General features: G+C 44.2%; 1 protein-coding gene across 1 annotated transcript; it reads left to right on the top strand.

Annotated features, from left to right (window-relative positions):
* The first annotated feature begins 633 nt into the window (after positions 1-633).
* Positions 634-17802, top strand: ARL8B (ARF like GTPase 8B). Its single transcript, XM_090021804.1, has 7 exons — positions 634-870; positions 8861-8941; positions 9770-9843; positions 10260-10353; positions 11814-11881; positions 12177-12247; positions 15695-17802. Exons 1-7 carry the CDS (start codon positions 748-750, stop codon positions 15742-15744), a joined length of 561 nt encoding a protein of 186 aa, XP_089877930.1. The 5' UTR covers positions 634-747; the 3' UTR covers positions 15745-17802.
* The last annotated feature ends 258 nt before the right edge of the window (positions 17803-18060 follow it).

The following is an 18060-nucleotide window of genomic DNA, read 5'->3' as shown; positions in this document are numbered from 1 at the left end:
GTCCTACTTGCAGGCCCAAGGCTGGGGGCTTGGGGTTCGGATACCCCTGAGCATGGGCGACCGGTGCCTCCTGAGTCTGGGGGGGCACCAGATCACTGATTGGGGGGGTGTTCCCCCAGTGACTGATCACCCAGCCCGAAATCACCAGCGGCCAAACCAGTTTCGTGGCTGGCGTTTCCAGGGGGTGCACGGCCAGTCTGCGCAAGACCAGACTGGAGCACTAGCCACTGCCCCCGAGGTTTGCTCGCCCGTACCCATGCGGCCCTCGGGGCAAGCCGGGGAGAGGACCCCCATTTCCATCAGCTGGGCTTAAAGCCTCTACCGAACCGCACGGGAAGGGCAGTTCTCCTGCAGAGCGGTTCAGGAGCGCCGCCTTCTCGGGCACAGATACGTGGCGTTTCCCCTGCCAGGTTAAGAAGCCTTTTCAGATACATTTTTTTTTAAATGGATTTGTTTTTATTGTTAATTTTTTTAATTCTTGTTTTTGTGACTCAGCCTGCGCCAAGTGGCCGTGCCCACGCTGGGTGTCAGCAGCACTGGGGCGCGGGGGGCTGCCGGCGGCGCGCGCGGGTCCTCCCCGGCAGGGGGCGCTGCGGGCGGGCGCGCAGCGGGGCCGGGCCGGGGCCGCTCTTGCCGGCGGGCGGCGCCGTCATATGACCGCGCGGCCGGCGCAGCGTACCTCAGCGCGGCGGAGCGCAAGAGTCGGGGCTCGGCCGGGCCGCAGCGCGGGGCCCGTCTGCCGCCATCATGCTGGCGCTGCTGTCGCGGCTGCTGGACTGGTTCCGCTCGCTCTTCTGGAAGGAGGAGATGGAGCTGACGCTGGTGGGGCTGCAGTACTCGGGCAAGACCACCTTCGTCAACGTCATCGCGGTGAGCGCGGCCTGGCCCTCCCCCCCCCCCCCCCGCTCCCGGCCGCCCGGCCTGCGCCCCGAGCCGCGCCGGGTTTTGCTGGAGGCGGCAGGGAGCCGGGGGCCTTGTTCTGCCGAGTTTTCAACCTCCCGGGGTGGAGGGTCCTTTCTCGGGGCGGGGGGGCTGCGCCCTCCCCTCGGGGCGGGGGCTTGCGGTGCCGGGTGCACCGGGCCCCCGAGAAACACCCGCGCGCACACGTGCGAGTCCGTACTTGAACGGCCCACGGCTGGCGCCGCCGCCCAGGGGCACGTGGCCCCGCGTACAGGGTTTCAGTGGGGGATGTTCTCTTGATAGTTTAGTAAATGGAGACTCTGCAGCGTGTGTGCGGGGGCCTGACAGACGCTGAAAGCCCCACTGGTTATGAAGCCGAAGGACTCAGTAAAGAGGTTTCTGCAGGGAACTGTTCCTTGACCTCAGGAAGCTGAAGAGAGAGAGAGAGAGAGTTAGGACCTGAGGACCACAGCACTGAAAGCCCCACAGCTTACGAAGCCAAAGGACACAACCCCAGTAAAGAAGCGTTTTCAGGGAACTACCCCTTGACCTCAAAGCTGAAGCGGGTCTGTATATGTGGCGGGGCTTAGACAACTGTTGAGCTGTTGTAGCCTCGATGCATGTCGGAGCTTATGTTTGCAGGGTAGTAGTTGGGAAGGAGCTAAACAGAGAAAGATGAACTCCTGTTTGGGCAGAGTTGAAGTGTTTTGTCTCTAAATAAAGTCACTGGCTGAGTCATATTAGTAAGCAGAATTTTTGCTTACTTTTCACTTTAGAGTTTTGGTTTATGTTTTTTATTGTCTTTTTGGTAAGTGAAGAACTTGGCTTTGTAATGAAATATTGCTCATAACTGACTCCTGTTCTGACAGTTGTTGCCTAATCAAGAATGACTGTTCCTGCTGAGCATCGTGATGTGTAATGAAGCTGGTTTTGTTGGGTAACACTTCCTCTGTGTTTAAGCTAAGCAGATGTGTGAGAAGAACATGTTAAGGAAGGCTTATAGTGAAGCACCTCTTCAGTTTGCTTCCCACAAGTGGAAATTGCTTAAATGAGTTCAGCCTACCAGGGTTTGTCCTCCTTGCCATGGTTATTAGTCTGGATCTGCCCCTTTCTGTCTCCCTTCTTTTAATGGTACACAATAATGGCAAAGGTTCTGTAGTTGTAGTGAACATGAGCAGCCAGGGTGTGTTGTAGTGAGGAGAGTGGGACCCAAATATTCAGTTGTACCTTCAGGGAAGTACAGGAGTATGCAACTGTGTCAAATGGCAGAAATAATACTTTTTTTTGAAAAAAATAACTTCTCCACAGGACAGAATCTAGCCTACTTCTTATCTGGTGATTTCTGGGTAAGATAATTAAACCTTTCCCCCTTCATGTAGGACTGGGAGGAGATGACTACTATGAAATGTGCTAATAAAACTGTTCCCAGGTGGCTTTTGTTAAACTGGTATGCAACATCTCTGTGGCAGAGCTACTCATGCTTAATGTTGCACAGCAGTGGCTTAGAAGCTATCTAAAATAATGTTTTGGCTACCTTGCCTTTTATTTAACCTGATGTTCCGTTTGTCCATGAGCACCAAACATGAGTCAACTGTAGGTTGAATGGAGGTAGTGGTTGCCTTGTTTGAAGTATTTGAATAAACCTCAGCAATTCTGGTGCTAGGAATAAGTATCTGGCTAAAATATACAAAAAACCTTATGCGATTCCTTGTTGTAGTCTAGATGCAGGGCATGGGTTGCATGTTAAAAGGATTGTTTGGTTTTTGGGGACATGCTTTGTGCTCTCTAAGACCAGATTGGAGCCAGAGCCTTTACTGTTCTTTGCAGTGTGTGCAGGGCATACAGGTCTTATTTAACTCAAGCTTCTTGCACTAATCTGATTCCTGTAACTACATGTATTGAACTTTAATCAGGTAAAATGTTTGGTGGAAGTTGTTCGTGGGCTTCTGATCTGACTGCTAATCCTACTCAAAATGGAGAGCACACCAAGCATGAGTCCTGTCCTAGATTGATCAGAGCTGTCTTTGCCCTATATTGATTTTTTCTTTTCCCCTCCCCCAATGTAAACTGGCACTTGACCTCTTTTTGTAACTGGACATAACTATAGGCTCTTAAGTGCTCAGGATTTTTTAGATACTATTCAACTCTTAATCAGCTGGCATGTGAGGCAGAAAAGACCCTAATAGAGCTGCTGCTTTGCTGTGACTGTTCCAGGTTAGTCATGATCTATTTGATTGATATTGAGTGTAACAAAAATTTTCTGTGAGTAAATTTGTCCACACAGGAACACTGTTGTGGGCCATAGTTTCCACAGTGTAGAGTCATTTGGCTTGCAGCCTCCAGATGCAGCTTCACTAAATCTGGCTTCTTAAGACTTCCAGTATTTCCTATTGGTTAGTAGTTGAAAGATCTTTTACAATGTCTTAATATCTCTTCCACAGTGCCTTTAATATCTCTTGCTGACTGCATCTCTGCTGCTTCTGAACAGGCTGTCCTAAAGCTGCAAGTCATATTCCCCTCTTGAATTGGATACAACAGCCATACTCCTCTTAGTCATGGACTAGTTCAAGTGAAAGAACAGATTCTTGTTGCACAAAGCCTAATATCTAGAACCATCCTAGATAATCCTAGATAGTTTTAATTGAACCTCTACTCTGAAAACCTTCTTCATGGATCATACTGGACTGATAATTGTGGAAAATGGCTGTGGGGGGAAGAATCTTGTCTGTCCCTTACTTGATGCTAACAGTTTGGATCAGATATCGGACGCATGTTAAGTGTTATGCTCCTCACTTGACAGTAACTAGCTCTTAATGAAAGCATGTACTAGAAGCTGCTAGGATTTTGGTGTCCTTTCAACATACTTTTTTTTTTAAGCTGAGCTCTTAGGGGGTGTGTAGAAGTGCCCAGAGGCTGCTCCAGCAGACTGTAATTAATAGAGTCTGCTGGAGGATGCTAATTAACACACTCTAGCCAGCCTCTGCATCTCATGCATCAGCATCCCCTTCTTCAAAATCAGCATCCCTGTGGTGGGGGTGCTTTAACTAAAGCTTGTTCAAAGCTTTTACATATGCTTGCCAGAGCATGTTTAAAAATGCCCTTGGATGTTGAGGTGGTTACAAATTGGGGTCTCATCTAGGCTTTTTTTTGGCTGTCAGCATTTAAAACAAACCAACCGATGCCAGGTTCATGTCTGATGCTACTGTGTTTTTGGCTGTAAACTTTTAAGGAGAAGTTTTTAAATTAAAAGAAAAACCAAAAAACAGAGTGAACAGTTCTTATAAAATGTAAAGTGGTAGTTGATTTCTGAAATTTAAAGAATAGGGCATTGGTGTCTGGGCATGTTTGAAGTAGCTGAAGAAAACCTGGACTTATTTGAGATCTCAGCCTTTGGTTATCATGGACATCCTTGGTATCCAAGACTAGATTTTTGTCTAGTTCATGGAAAGATTAGCTGGCCAAGTGCCTCAAAGAAGGGCATTTTAGAAGGGAGGTGCCCAAGCTGTCAGTCAACTAGTGCTGGTATACTGACTCCTCAAAGAACATTGAGGAAAAATACCCTTTAAGCTAGTGCAACTCGTTTTGTTGGTAGCTTTTTATTTCCCTTTTGAATTGCTGTACTTGTGTTTTGATAGCCAGTCTCATGAGATCCTTTCCTTTTAATGCTTAAAGGAAATTGATCAAGATGGGTCTGGGGAAAACGGCGCGTGCACCTCATTAGTTCCTTTTCAAAGGTACTGTACACACTTCCCAGCATCCTGGCTTTGCAGCAGCTCTGCTCATAGCATGTGGAAATATTCTGTTAGATTTCTGATGCAGGTGAAGTAATGTTCATACAGGTCTTTATATACATGAGTATAATCGGTGTTGGTCTTGTATACTAGTACACATTTTTTAAAGGGGCTTTTCTATGTGGTCTAGATGAACTGTCTTGGGTTAAGCCACTATTACATTGCTCAAGGCAAAGCATTGACTACTCTGCCAACAGTGGGTGAGGGAGGAGGTGGAAGCAGACATGACGACATCCACTGGTAGTTTTACTGGCCCCCCCTCTTCCCCCCCCCCCCGGATTTGTTTACCATTTTGACTTTGGTATAAACCCTCCAGGTTCTGTACCAGATGGGACTTCTAACTTCTGAATTTCTTTAAGCCAGCACAGTAGGCAATGGAATGGGGAAGCCATTGGGCTAAGCTAGTATTTACCAGTAATGGGGCACATCTACAAGAGATGCTTAATGCCCATTGGACTAATTCTATGCATTAGTATGGCTGGCAAAAACTGCTAATGCATGGTAGACTAGTCCAGTTGGCATTGAACATCAAAAAAGCATTAACTTGTGCTAGTACTCAGTAGTACCAATTCATGGAGCACTAAGTTTATACCTGTTAATACATGTACTAAACTCCATGCACCATAATTATGGCAGATTAATGAATGCGCCCACTGACTAGTCTGAAAAATGGTAAACAGTTGCCCTAACTGAGATGGATAGGAGCAATTGAGTACATCAAAAGGAAGCTTGGCTGGTGGATATCTCGAAATGGCCTTGAAAGGGGTTGATGTAAATCTAATAGTTCCAACTTTTTAAAAAATTGCTTATTGCAGAGTAGTTCAGTTTTAGGCGCTGTCACTGGAGGAAGCAGGCTTCTTTTTGTAAAGTGTGAGAAGCAATAGGAAATCACAGGCGTCTGGGGAAAATAGTAATAGCTTTGATTTCCCTCGGCTTTTTAGGAGACTGCCATTCAAGCAGTAGACAGGGTGGACCCACAAGCATGTTGCATAAAATCTGTATTTAAGTTTTATTAAATCATCCCACTTTTCTGAGTCATACAAGCTTTATATCCATCTAGAAGATGACATGATCCAGTTTGGCTGAATAGTAGATAAGGATCTTGCTTGGGCAGTAACAAACAGTTGATGGAGCAATTTTTCCTGTAAACACTAATGAATCATTCATAAGTAGCTCTGTGAAACAAGTGTTTGTCTGCCTTGTGCTTTAAGGAGCTGATCTACAGCTGTGTAGGAGTTATTGAACCCGAGATCTTATCTATGCACCCTGTTCCTCCTTTAAACAGTATAAATCACTGGATTAAAAGCTGCTCCATCTTAACTGCCATGTGTACTGGGAATCTGAGGGTAGAGGAGCATAGTTTCTTGTTTTCAACAGCCAATGAAACTTGCTTTCATAGGCAATTGATAGATTGGCAAAGGATTGTCGAATGGTTTATCTTGCCATTGATCTCCCCCTAATTTCTGCCTTTCTAGATTTGAACAGTGCAGTAATTTGTCAATTCAAGCCAAGCTGTTTGCCTAGCCTAAAAACAAGCATATGCCTAACCAAAAACTTGGAACGGTGGTCATGTGCAACAACTAATAGCTGATACCTGTTAGGCATCCAGGACTACTTTTACATTTATTTCAGCTGCTACTGAAAATGTAGTGACCTGTGGAAGCTCATGGAGAAAGTGTCACCACTGCCACTGGAGTTCTGATTGAATAAAAGTCAGGCTGTCTATTTTTTGCTTTTAAAATTGCAGACAAATGCTGCTATACTTGCAGCTGTTTCCAACTTGGACATCTTGTGCATGTCCCTAACTACTGACTCCCACATAGACAATGGAGACACATTGTTGAGACATGGAGGGAGCAGGAATTCTAGTGCTTGTTAACTCTGAGATGACCTACTTCAGTCTTGCATTAAACTCTAAAGCCATTTGTACCCCAACACAACTGTGAATATTTTGCAACCCATAGCATGCTTGCACTTTAGGCTGTAAGTCTAGCTTGCAGAAAGGTAGGCAGATGCATGTGACCCAAGACTGGAGAAGATGGAAGAATGTGTGGAAACCAAGTTGTTTTCCACAACTTTCATAGTACAGCTGGACAAGAGTGTAGGTTGAGGTGTAACTTGCGTTTTGTAAATGTAGGTTAAAAAAGTGTTGTCTCCTAACTTACGAACGTTAAGCTGGCATACATGTGTAGGGGTTTGAATCATGAGGAGCATATGAAGGGGTTTGAACAAGTGGTTCATGTCTTTCACTTGGAAGCCTTTTAGAGTTTAAATGAATCTTTGCTAGAGATCCTTGATCTTTGCAAGCGGGGAAGAATACCTCTAAGGAGAAGTCTTATCTGGACAAAGGGACACCAATTATTTCTCCTTTAGCCCTTAACATGGAAGATTTGGGGGGAGTGAGGTCCATCTATTATCTTGGCTAGAAAAAGAGTGGGGAGAAGATGGTGCTAACAAGCAGAAAATGGTTTCATTTTTGTTGGGATGATAAGCACTGGAGTTTTCTCTGGTGTTACTAATGTGGCCTTGAAAGACTTGAAACTGGTAAAGTTAGCGCTTTGTTTGGCAGTCAGTGTAGAAACCTTTCTAATGCGTTTGACCTTATGAAGGGCTGAACAACCACTTGATGAAAACAGGGTTTCTCATAGGCTTTTGATGTTTGCTTCAGCCATAATGAGGACTTGAAAATCCTGTCCTTTGGGAGCAGCTTGGATTGGGTAATGAAAGGGCACCTCATTCAGATCTTTAGACATCTTAACTTTCCTCAGGTCTCAAAGTCACCATGGAAAAAGGCCACTACTGATGAACAGTTGGTGAAAGAGAAGGAAATCTCTGCCTGGAAAAGTAGAAAGGCATTGACTTCTCAGGTTGATAACTTCCCTAAAGTAGAACTACTTAAAAAAAAAAAAAAAAAAAAAAAAATGGGGGCAAGGCTTCACAGCAGACATTTACATCTCTAACTTGGTGGCTACATACATGTATAAGCAGACATCTGGCCACTTAATGGGTCCAGGAATGCCATCTTGCTTCTTGGCAGAGGCAACCAGGGAAAATTGGGTAGCTTGAAATAATGGGACACCTTATCTGAAAGCAGGTTCTAAGAATCGCTTGTCTTGGCCTGGATCTAGAGGACAAGTGGCTTGTATTCAAACACTACAAATGACACTCACTGTTAGAGGCCTGAGTTTAGGAAGCTGTCCTCTGTAGGTAACTTCTGGTTAAGTTGAGGGCAGTGGGGGAAAGCTGTACATGTTACTCATGGGTTATCTTGAAGTAATATTGGAACCTATAGGTATCGATCAATTTGGCTCTTTTGTAATGGTTAACCTGCCTCTCGCTACTTGCCAAGCTTCAGAGGAACAGTAGGAAATATGTATATACCTTGCTAAAAGAGGCAATGGTGTGTTAAGACAAAATTTGCAACTCCTTGTCTGATCCCTAATGTAACACTTGGCAAAATGTGAAGCTTTTAGATACGCATGCGGACACATGCACCCTCACCTAATCTCTGCATCTCAAAATGCACCCTTTTTCTGAACATGCTTGAAATTGTGCAATTTCCCCTCCCTGCTGCGAGGCTAAAGGCTGTGCAGGTTCTTCCAGTTGCTGTTCTGTAACCTCAAGGAGCTGAAAGATGCCTGCTTCCTCCCCCCCACGCCCCTTTTCTGTTTCAAACTGGAATTGAGAGCCTCTGTACTTATTGCCCAACAGCATCTCTTGCGCAGCTGAAGAAATGTCTTGAAGTGATGGACCTAACTCCCAGGATGGTGGAGTGAGTTCCCATATGGCACAACTAGAAGTCCCAGGTCCATTACAAGAAATACTGGCATGTCTTTTATATAGTTAAGCCACTGTCTAGCCAGGCGCTATCTCCAGGCACTAGTTGTGTTTAGTGAATGAGGCACGTTTGAACAGACCTGAAGAAGCAGCATAAAATTATGGCTAGAAGTGGAAGATAAGACTTGTATTTATGCATGTACCCCAGTACTTAGTGCATTTAAAATCCTGTCTTCTGAGGACAAATAGTAAGCTTTTTCCTACTTGTACATTGTAAAAATCAATGTTGAAGATTATCTACTTTAAACATTTTGTCTCTTTGTGGCTAGATCTAATGTGTATTGTCTACTCTTTTTTTTTTTTTTTCCTCTCTCTCTCTTTTTAATCTCTAGTCAGGCCAGTTCAGTGAAGATATGATCCCTACGGTGGGCTTCAACATGAGGAAGGTTACCAAGGGTAATGTCACAATAAAGGTATGCTAAAAGTCTTTCTACACTCTTCAAAATGGCTTGTAAAAGAGCAATCCAGTTTAGTCAGTCAGAGCCCTGTAAACTGAGTCTTCAGAAAACCAGGTTGATTTCTGACTTGGGGTTTTTCTTTGATCTTGCATTTAGTTGCATCACTTCCCTCTCCCTCCCTTGCTACCTATCACCTACTGATTGCTCTCTGGCTGGTGTCTGAGCTGTAAAGGTTGTAGAGAAATTACAAATGCATTTCTTTTCTAACTCATTCAGGTGCCTGGGGATGGAAATGAAATGCATGCTCATCTCCCCTTTAATTTTTTTGGGCCCCTCTGTATGAAAATGTGTATAGCTAGCTAAAAAAGAAAAAGCAGGCTTGTCCTAGTTTAGCATGTAAAACATTAATTTAGTTGGCATAATTGCCATTCCAGCCTGCAGTGGAATAACATTATAAAATGGCATGCTTAATATCAGCCTGCGTTGTTCAGGAGGCTCTTAACTAATATTGTTACCTTGGAAGCAGATATTCTTGCACATAATTTAATACTTGAACTGGCCTGCATATTTCCTGTTCTACCTTGGGTTTGCAAGCCTGTCCTGGTAACTTCTAAGTTAAGAGGAGGTTTATGAAGAGGTGACCCTCACCAGAAATAGCTTCTTCCATGCAGTAGAAATAGCCTTAGTTTTAAAAAAACTGATAATTTAGGATGAGTAGAAATGACAAGATATTGTCCAGTGCCTCAGTGCACCTGTTCTAATACCCATGAGATGTAATGTGTTTAAACTTCTTTCTCTAACTAAATAGCTTGTTTAAACGCTTTCTTTTTTTTTCCTTTTAAGATCTGGGATATAGGAGGGCAGCCACGGTTCCGAAGCATGTGGGAGAGATATTGCAGAGGAGTCAATGCTATTGTGTGAGTGGAGACTTCTCTAGGCTGCTTGATCTTTGTTTGTAAACTGCCAAGCAAGCTGAGAAACTTAGCTGGGTAAACTCTATCTTAACTGCATGATAGCAGTTAACTCAACTTTAGTCTCCATTTCTCATCAGGGGAGTAGAGAAAATTGAGGCCTTGTTGCTGCAAGTTACTTTCTGACAGTTAGAAATCTGCCTGACCCCGGGTATACAGTTGAGATAAAAATGTAGCTGAGTCTACAACTCTTAAATACTGGGACCGCATACTGAGAAGAATGTGTACCCTTTCTACTACACCTTTTTTAACAAAATAGCCCGAGACTAAAATGAGCATGTTTTAAGGGTATTTTTCAGAATATGCCTGTAGACCTGTCTGAGTTGCCTGAATGATTACTTTTTAAAAATTGTTTTTTAAAGGTACATGGTAGATGCTGCAGATCGTGAAAAGATAGAAGCCTCTCGAAATGAGCTGCATAATCTTCTAGACAAACCACAATTACAAGGAATCCCTGTAAGTAATGCATAGTTATGCTTTAAAGGTGCATGTTCCACATCCCGTGCATTTGGGTGGAGGCCTAGTAGATTCCAGTCAGATTTGATTAACTGGACAGCTTAAGGTGAGGTCTGTGAAATGATACTATGCAGATAGTAGTGACTTCCCCAGTGCATTTTTCTGATGCATCTCTTTTGTTTCAGACTAGACTTCTCTTCTATCTTTTTCATTCTTATTCAGTGGCTAATACAAGCAAGCCCCTAGGGACTTGTGGGGGAGTTGGGATCATGTGCATATGAAGTGCCTTGTGTGATAGGTCTCTGTTTTGACTTGGGCTTCTAGATGGTCCTGCCACACAAAGCAAAGTTAGTATGCTATTTGTAGTGCAAAACATCATGGGAAAGAGGCAGCTGTCAGATCTTTGGTTACTGGGTTTACTCTGGGACCAAATCGGCAATCAGTTAAAAGGCTCCCTTCTCTGATCAAACTGAAGGGTAAGGCAAACGGACATCCCAGAGTGTGAGTTTGAAAAGCAAAGTGAAGTAAGACTGGATGATTGTCTTAATAGCAGTTTCTGGAGGCTTGGGCAGATGCCTTGGAGGAGCTTCTGAAGGAAATGCTTCTGACTACTTCTTAATCTTGGTTGGGCTTTGGGGATTAAATGTTTCGGAGGCCTCGCTACCATAATTTCAGTGGGGGGCGGGGGAGAAGGTGTGAATGTCTTAGCCCAGGCAGGATCTGGCCCCCATAGGCTTTATGATCTGGCCAGTGGGTCTCAGTCTGAGGATCTCTGGCTGACCCTGTGCTTTGCATGCAGTGCATACTAGACCCGGGGCCGTGGTCACTGCATACAATGTGAGGTTGATCTGGGGTGCACGCTGCAGGTGGCACCTATGCTGGACTGGCCTTGTGCACTGTTTCTAGGGCTTGTCCTGGTCAGGCACACACTGTCCCTGTATACCAGAGTCGCCATGCAGGGTCAGTCTGGTGTACATGCCCCATGCTGGCCCTGCATGTAGTGTGAGCCCTGGATTGGGACCAGCACATGTGTGGCACATGAGGTTGGACTGCGGGGGCATACTGCATGCAGTGCCCTGTCCACTGGCTACAGTGCTGATCTGGATTGGACCCACAGACTGGCCCCACATACCAGAGCCAGCCTGTGGTGCTCTTGCAGCCTGTGCCTCATGCTGGTTCCACAAACAAGCCCCAGACTGGCATGAGCTGCACATGGGGTTGATGCAGGTGCTTGCACCAGACTGGCCCCGTTTTGTCTCTGCATGGGTCCAGTCCAGCCTGAAGACTGGTTGTGTGCCCTTCATCTGGTCTGTGGAGACTGAGTTTGACATGCATGCTTCAGTCCTGCCTTACTTCCTAACATCTATGCAGTGCCTTGCAAGTGATGGGCGGGTCTGTGTTTTGTAGTACAGTATGCATCTTGCTTGTTGACTCTACTACCTATTTATTACTGTGTCCAGGTTTTAGTACTTGGAAACAAGAGGGACCTTCCAAATGCCTTGGATGAAAAACAGCTAATTGAAAAGATGTAAGTATTAGAAAATGTGATTTACCCAGAAGCTTGTTCACAAAATTAAATTTTTGTTTCTTAAGCCATAAAAATAACCTGTAAATTTCAGCTTGTTGCTATGGTGTCTTCCTAGTTGCAGCTTGTAATATGAAAAGCAATAGAGAAACAAATAAGCTTGCACAGAGATCAAGCAGTAATGTCTTGGAAATTTGTTAGCCTCCATTAGCATAAGTACTTTCCTATTCTATTCTACATTAGGCACATTTTATACTAGTAATGAACTGTTCCTACACATTCTTTCTCTCCATTTCAGGAATCTGGCTGCAATTCAAGATAGAGAAATTTGCTGCTATTCAATTTCTTGCAAAGAAAAGGATAATATAGGTAACTATTAACCCAGAAATGCCAATCATGGGGATCTGTCAAAGGCTGGATCAGGAAAAGACTTCTTAAATGAGTGGCAGACACTCTAACCTCTTAGTGGTGTTTGGAAAATAGGTAATGGGTTTCAGAATCATGGTCAAGTATGCACGTTATAAAAGCAGTAATACAACTGTTATGCTAGGTGATGATTTTGACTTGTGAGCAGTTCTGAAAAATACTGTCTTCTAGTTAAATAAACTAGCTGAGCTAATAGAATTGGCATTATGACCTGTCAAGTGTAAGGGGTTGCTATACCGAATAGCTTCTGCAAATTGAGACGTTTCTGTTTTCTTCCAAGCCACCCAACAAGCTCCTGCTGTCCTACTCTCTCAAACTGCTGTTTTGGGCACCTCTGTAGATCCCACTGTCTGCTGCCTGCAGTACAGAAATGCTTTTTCCCCATACGGCAAGCTTTAGCTGCTGCTGCTTAGTGGGCAGCAGAGAAGTCCCTCTACATACAGTAGGGATGGGCAAAATAGAGCCCATGGGCTGGATTCAGCCTGGAAATGGGCACCCACCAACTAATTATCTGGCCCCTGCTGTGCTCTACCTGGGGCAGTGTGCTGTGCTCCCAACCTCCCCTGCCAGCAGGCACAGCTTTTGAGCAGGGCTTCTGCTACTACCAATGCCCAAGGAGCTGCTGGGCCTCCCCAGCCTCCAGCAACTCCTGTCCTTGCTGCAGCACTCCAGACTGAGTTAGGGAGAGCGGGGAAGTTGTAGCATTGAAGGGAGCAGGGTGGGCTCTGCCTGCAGCTCACTCTGGGCCTGCTGGTGCTGGGCAGGGGAGTGTGTGGATGGAGGGAGGAGGGGGAAAGTGAAGCCCTGATGGGCAGGCAGGGACAGATGAAAGTGGAGAGCAGCACCAGGAGCCAGTGTATACACTTGGTGCAGCCCCATCAGGCAGGCATGTGGGAGGAAAGCAGCAGGAGCCAGCACAAGTTTGGCTGCAGCCCTGCTGGACAGGTATGGAATAGGCTAAGAGCTGGTGATATGAGGCTTGGCCCTGTCCTGTCCACCCCCCCCCCCCCGGTAGGCTCCTGTTGCTCTTGGTTGCGGCAGCTGTTTTCCTGCCCTTTTGTAGCATGCTAGGAGCCAGGTAGGCAGAGCTGATCCCCTTCCCTTTTTCCCCCTTCCCCTAACGGGGCTGGGCTCAGCCACATTGCAAAGAGCAGGTGGGGTAGAAGACCCCCACATGCACACCCACACCCCACATGCACACACAGATACCCACAGACGTGTCCAACACCTCAACCACACACACATCCAACAGTCCTGCATCATGCACACAACTCCTCCCAGATGAGTACTTCTTGGGCAAGGGGAGAGACTCCCAGTGGCTGAGGTCAGGGGGCAGGATGTCTGGTAACAAGAGGGCAGTCAATTGCGGGGGGCGCTACCCTTGCAGCCCTCCATGCCTCGTTAGACAGCCATCCAGTCAAAATAATTGCCAGCCCTGGTTTGCAACATTAGGCCATCTGGGGCACCAAAGACTTACGAATCAAGTTCTTTCAGATTCTGGTTTACTCCACAGTACGTTAGTACCTATACAATATCAATTGATGGCATATTCTGATACAGTATTTCTACATCACACATTGGTGAGTGACACCTGTCCTGCAGAAGCTGACCCTGGTAACAGTATTTTTGTCCAAAAATATTCTAGCCAACACTTGCATGTGAAAGATCAGTTTAGGAAGCAAACTATCCAGGTCTTCAGGCTTCCTCCAACTTTACAAAGATGAAAATACTAGAATACATGGAAACTCATTCTGCTTGCATTTTTGAAATGGTGTTTGTTTGCACTGATGAGTTAGATCTGTGTTTTTATTCTATGCTAGACATTGGAGGCTGTTTGCAGTCTGCTCTCCAAGGAACAGAAGGCTCCATGTTCCACCCACTTCCTGGAGTTATTAGGCAGCCAGTTAGTTGAGGAGTAAGGCCGTTATGACTTCACGTGACTAGGGACAGACTGTTGCGTTGTCAGCATGTGGGAAGCTATGTTGCCTGGTGGCAATTACTGTGACATCTCGCTTCACCATCTGGGTAGGACCTGACCAGAACATAGTGACCAAATGAGCAACTTGGTTTCATATTTTAAAGGTACCAAAACAACCAATTTAATCCATGTGAATATAACTCTTTGATCTTCAGGTTTCTAAGATCAGCCCTTCCAAACTTGGATTCATACAACCTATCTACAGGGTGTTGTAGTGGGGAAAATGTGGGCTGCTTTGCTTTATGCGTGTCTATTGTGATGAAGTTATATTCCTCATCCAGCTGTACAGTTAACTCAGGGTGGTGACAACCGACCCTCTTAAGGGTTTCACTAGGCTCACTGCTTTCTGCTTTCTAGGACTCTGGCAGTCCATGTGAGCATAAAGCAGTGCTTGAATGATGAGATTTGAAGGGTGCCCACTACAGGTATTTGTAGCTGAACTTGGATTGGAAAGGAGACTCCTCTGACTCCCAGGCTCATGTTCTTGGTCCTGGCAGACATGGGCCTTGAAATACTAGGTTAGAGACCTCCTAATTTTGCAATACCTTAGTGAGAGAACTTCCAAAGAAGAAAGAAACTTGTTAGCCAGTTTTTGTACTGGTAAACTTGGCTTATTTTGGAAATCCTAGGATCTTAGGGTCTTCAAAGCTCTGGTCTGTACTCTATTAATCCTTCTCCAGGGTTTCTACAGCTTGTCATTGCTTGGTGGAAACATAGCTTACCAGGCTGTAGAAAAACTCCAACTCTGACAAGTTTATTCTTCTGTGCCATATCTTTAGGAAAAGAATGACCACCTGAAATGGACCCTTGCCATGTCTTATGTCTTTTACCCACTCTTGCTAGTCATCTCCAGGCCAAATGGTATTCTCTATAACAGCTCCTAGTTAGTATTTCCTCTGAATCTTTTTCTTCTTAAAGAAGCAACTGTGAAAATAAGTAGCTTGTGGAACTTGGTCAGGTTTTTTTAACCAGATGCGTCCAGCTTGCTTTGGCTGGAATGTTTTGGGCCACTGACTTCTATAAAATACCATGGGGATCCAGTTTCCTTTCCCAACTAACGCTTTTTTTCCCCCCTTCTACTTATGTGCAGCCTCCCCTCAGACTGGGCTACTGTAATATGAAGGGACTAGTGTATACTGCTTGCATCTAATTTTCAGACTATGGGCAAACCAGAATTGCTAAACTGTACTTCCTTTCCTTAAGGGAAGGCAGCGGCTTCTTAAATACCCTTTCCTGCCGGATGGAGCAGCATCCAGCCCTTTACTGTTCTTGGTCTTGGAAAACAAACCCTTTCACCGTGTTCTAGAAAATAATGGCAAGGAAAGTGAATTTTGAGTGCAGATTCTATTTTTATAATGTGGAAATTTAAAAGGCATTCACCAGTATCGCTCTCTCTGTCTCTTGTTCTCTAGATATCACGCTTCAGTGGCTTATTCAGCATTCAAAATCTCGAAGAAGTTGAAGTCTTCCTGGAGTCTCCTGTACCAGTTGGCCATAATCTCAATTGTCGAGTCCCTCCATGATAAAATACTACCCAATAGTCCTGTGTCAAGAAATTGCCTTTTTCACAGTTCATTTCCCATGTGCACTGCTGAAGACTTGTATTCTTATTCCGTCACAGAATGAACTAGAGTTGTCATGATAAAGTCAGCACAAAGGTTTGTTTTACGGCCATCTAAACAGCGGGGGCGGGGGTGGGGAGCCTTTTTAAAATTATCTCTACCATATTTGAATCTAAGAAATAGTACATTTCTGTTCTGGTTTTTCATGGCCAGGCTTTTATATTTGATTTTTCAGCAAATGTTAATAGAATGTTTTATTTCTAGTGTTTAGTGGCTTGAGGATGCTGACACTGCACAGCATTGAGATTCTAGCGCCACACGTGGTAGTTGGAGAACCTTAAGGCGTGACTTTATGTGGGATATTAACTTATTGTTATCTCACAAATGCATGTGGTGTGTGTGTCTATATAGTAAGCCTGAGAAATGGAAACTGTCTGCAAACGGGGGTGGGGGGGAGCACAAGGCACTAGATCAGCATCACGAGTCTTCTACAGCTGTGAGATGATCCAGTCATTTTAAACACCACTTTTTTTCTAATAAGTTAGAAAAGCCAAATAGTTAAACACTTTGTATCAAGATCATTATTTGTATCTATTTTTCGTTTTGTTTTAAAACTTGCATAGGGAATGGGAAATGCATTTGCTTTGTCAAAAGATGTCAACGGTTATGTATTCCAGCGGACTAAACACATTTGCTAGGAATGTAAGACTGCTCAAGTATGTGTTTGTTCTTTTTGTTTTTTGTTTTTTTTTTCTTGTCTCTGGATGCTTTAAGTTTTCTCTGTCCGAAACACCAGAATGTGAAGTCTGAGTTGCTGCATGACGCTCAAATTACAGTGTGTTTGGGTCTTTCTTTTAATCAAGTCATACTGTCAACTTTCAGCACAATTATCTGTGTAACTGTCTAGTGTGTGTGTGTGTTGTTTTTTTTTTTCATGGAATAGCTGGGCACACTTTCATCTGGTGCTGGGAAACAACTCTAGGCCTGCCTGATTTCTCAGTGTAATCATGTGCAAAGTCTGCAGGCTGCAAGATGAAATGTTTTACTGTGTCTTGAAGCACAAGAGAGCCAATGAATTGATCCTGTTTCTTTGATTTTTAGCTTCTGTCATATAAAGAAATATGTATAAACTAAAGATTGTAATGTTTTTGTAGCTTTACTTTCTCGGTGACTTCAATATATTTAAAGGGACAGACTTGTTAAGACTGGTTTGTTCATGCAGCAATGTCAATGTAGTCCAGTGTAATGTATACAAATATATGATACACCTGCTTGTGTTGCCTCACTGTGTAACTTTAAAGCAGCACCTAAATGTAGATTTAGGCAATATATCTTTTTTTTTTTTTTTCAGAGACTTTAGTTGAAAACACTTGAGTCTGCTCTGTGTATGTATATACAAGACAAACCAGTTTTTAATTTAGACTGTCATGGCCTTACTGTTCTGTACAAACTACTGCACTGTTGCACAGATGTTTCGTGTTGCCTCCATTTACAAACTAGGCTTGCATTTTAACTTTTTTTGGTCCACTTTTAGTCCTGAGGCATGATTTCAATTAATCCCATACTCCTGTTGGTGCTGTAGAGAAGGGTATATTAACTTGCTGCTGTAGTGACTAGTTTGCCATGAACTACTACAGTTACTTTTATTTAGCAACTTTGCTTGTGCCTAAAATAAGGAAACTGAATTAGAACGTGTGAGTCTACATGGGGACCAGGTCACTGAGTTAACTGGCTAATAGCTGAACTTGATGTGTTTGGTGTGTATCTACTTCACTGCTTTTGGCATTTATGGCATCCAAACACTACCAATTGCTAACCTTCACATTAACCTCTGCATGTGAACAACGTAAGCAATTATTGAACTTTGTAAATAAGTGAATTTTTTTTATTTAGGTGGATGCATATTGTTGGTTTATTGCTCTTCAGCTTTATTCAATAAACTTAACATTTTGAGGGTTGTATTGACATTTAACTGACTCCTCAAGTTGCAGTGTGACTTGGTGTGTTCCTGTGGGTTATAAGCACATGCTGTCTTCGATTTTCACAACCAAGCAGGAAGTTAAAATACACTAGTGTGGAGTGAGCAGGAGAAGGAGTAGCTAATCTGAAGTCTGACCGCTTTTTGCCATCTACTGAACGCGACTAATACTTGTTACTTCAGAAATTGGCTTGAACATGGATCCATCTACTAAACCTGGATCTTACCTGAAGAGTTG

The sequence above is a fragment of the Crocodylus siamensis genome, chromosome 11 (genome assembly GCF_052110815.1).
Source record: "Crocodylus siamensis isolate JL-2025a chromosome 11, ASM5211081v1, whole genome shotgun sequence".
Classification (NCBI taxonomy): Eukaryota; Metazoa; Chordata; order Crocodylia; family Crocodylidae; genus Crocodylus; species Crocodylus siamensis.
This window is presented reverse-complemented; position numbering and strand designations above follow the sequence as displayed.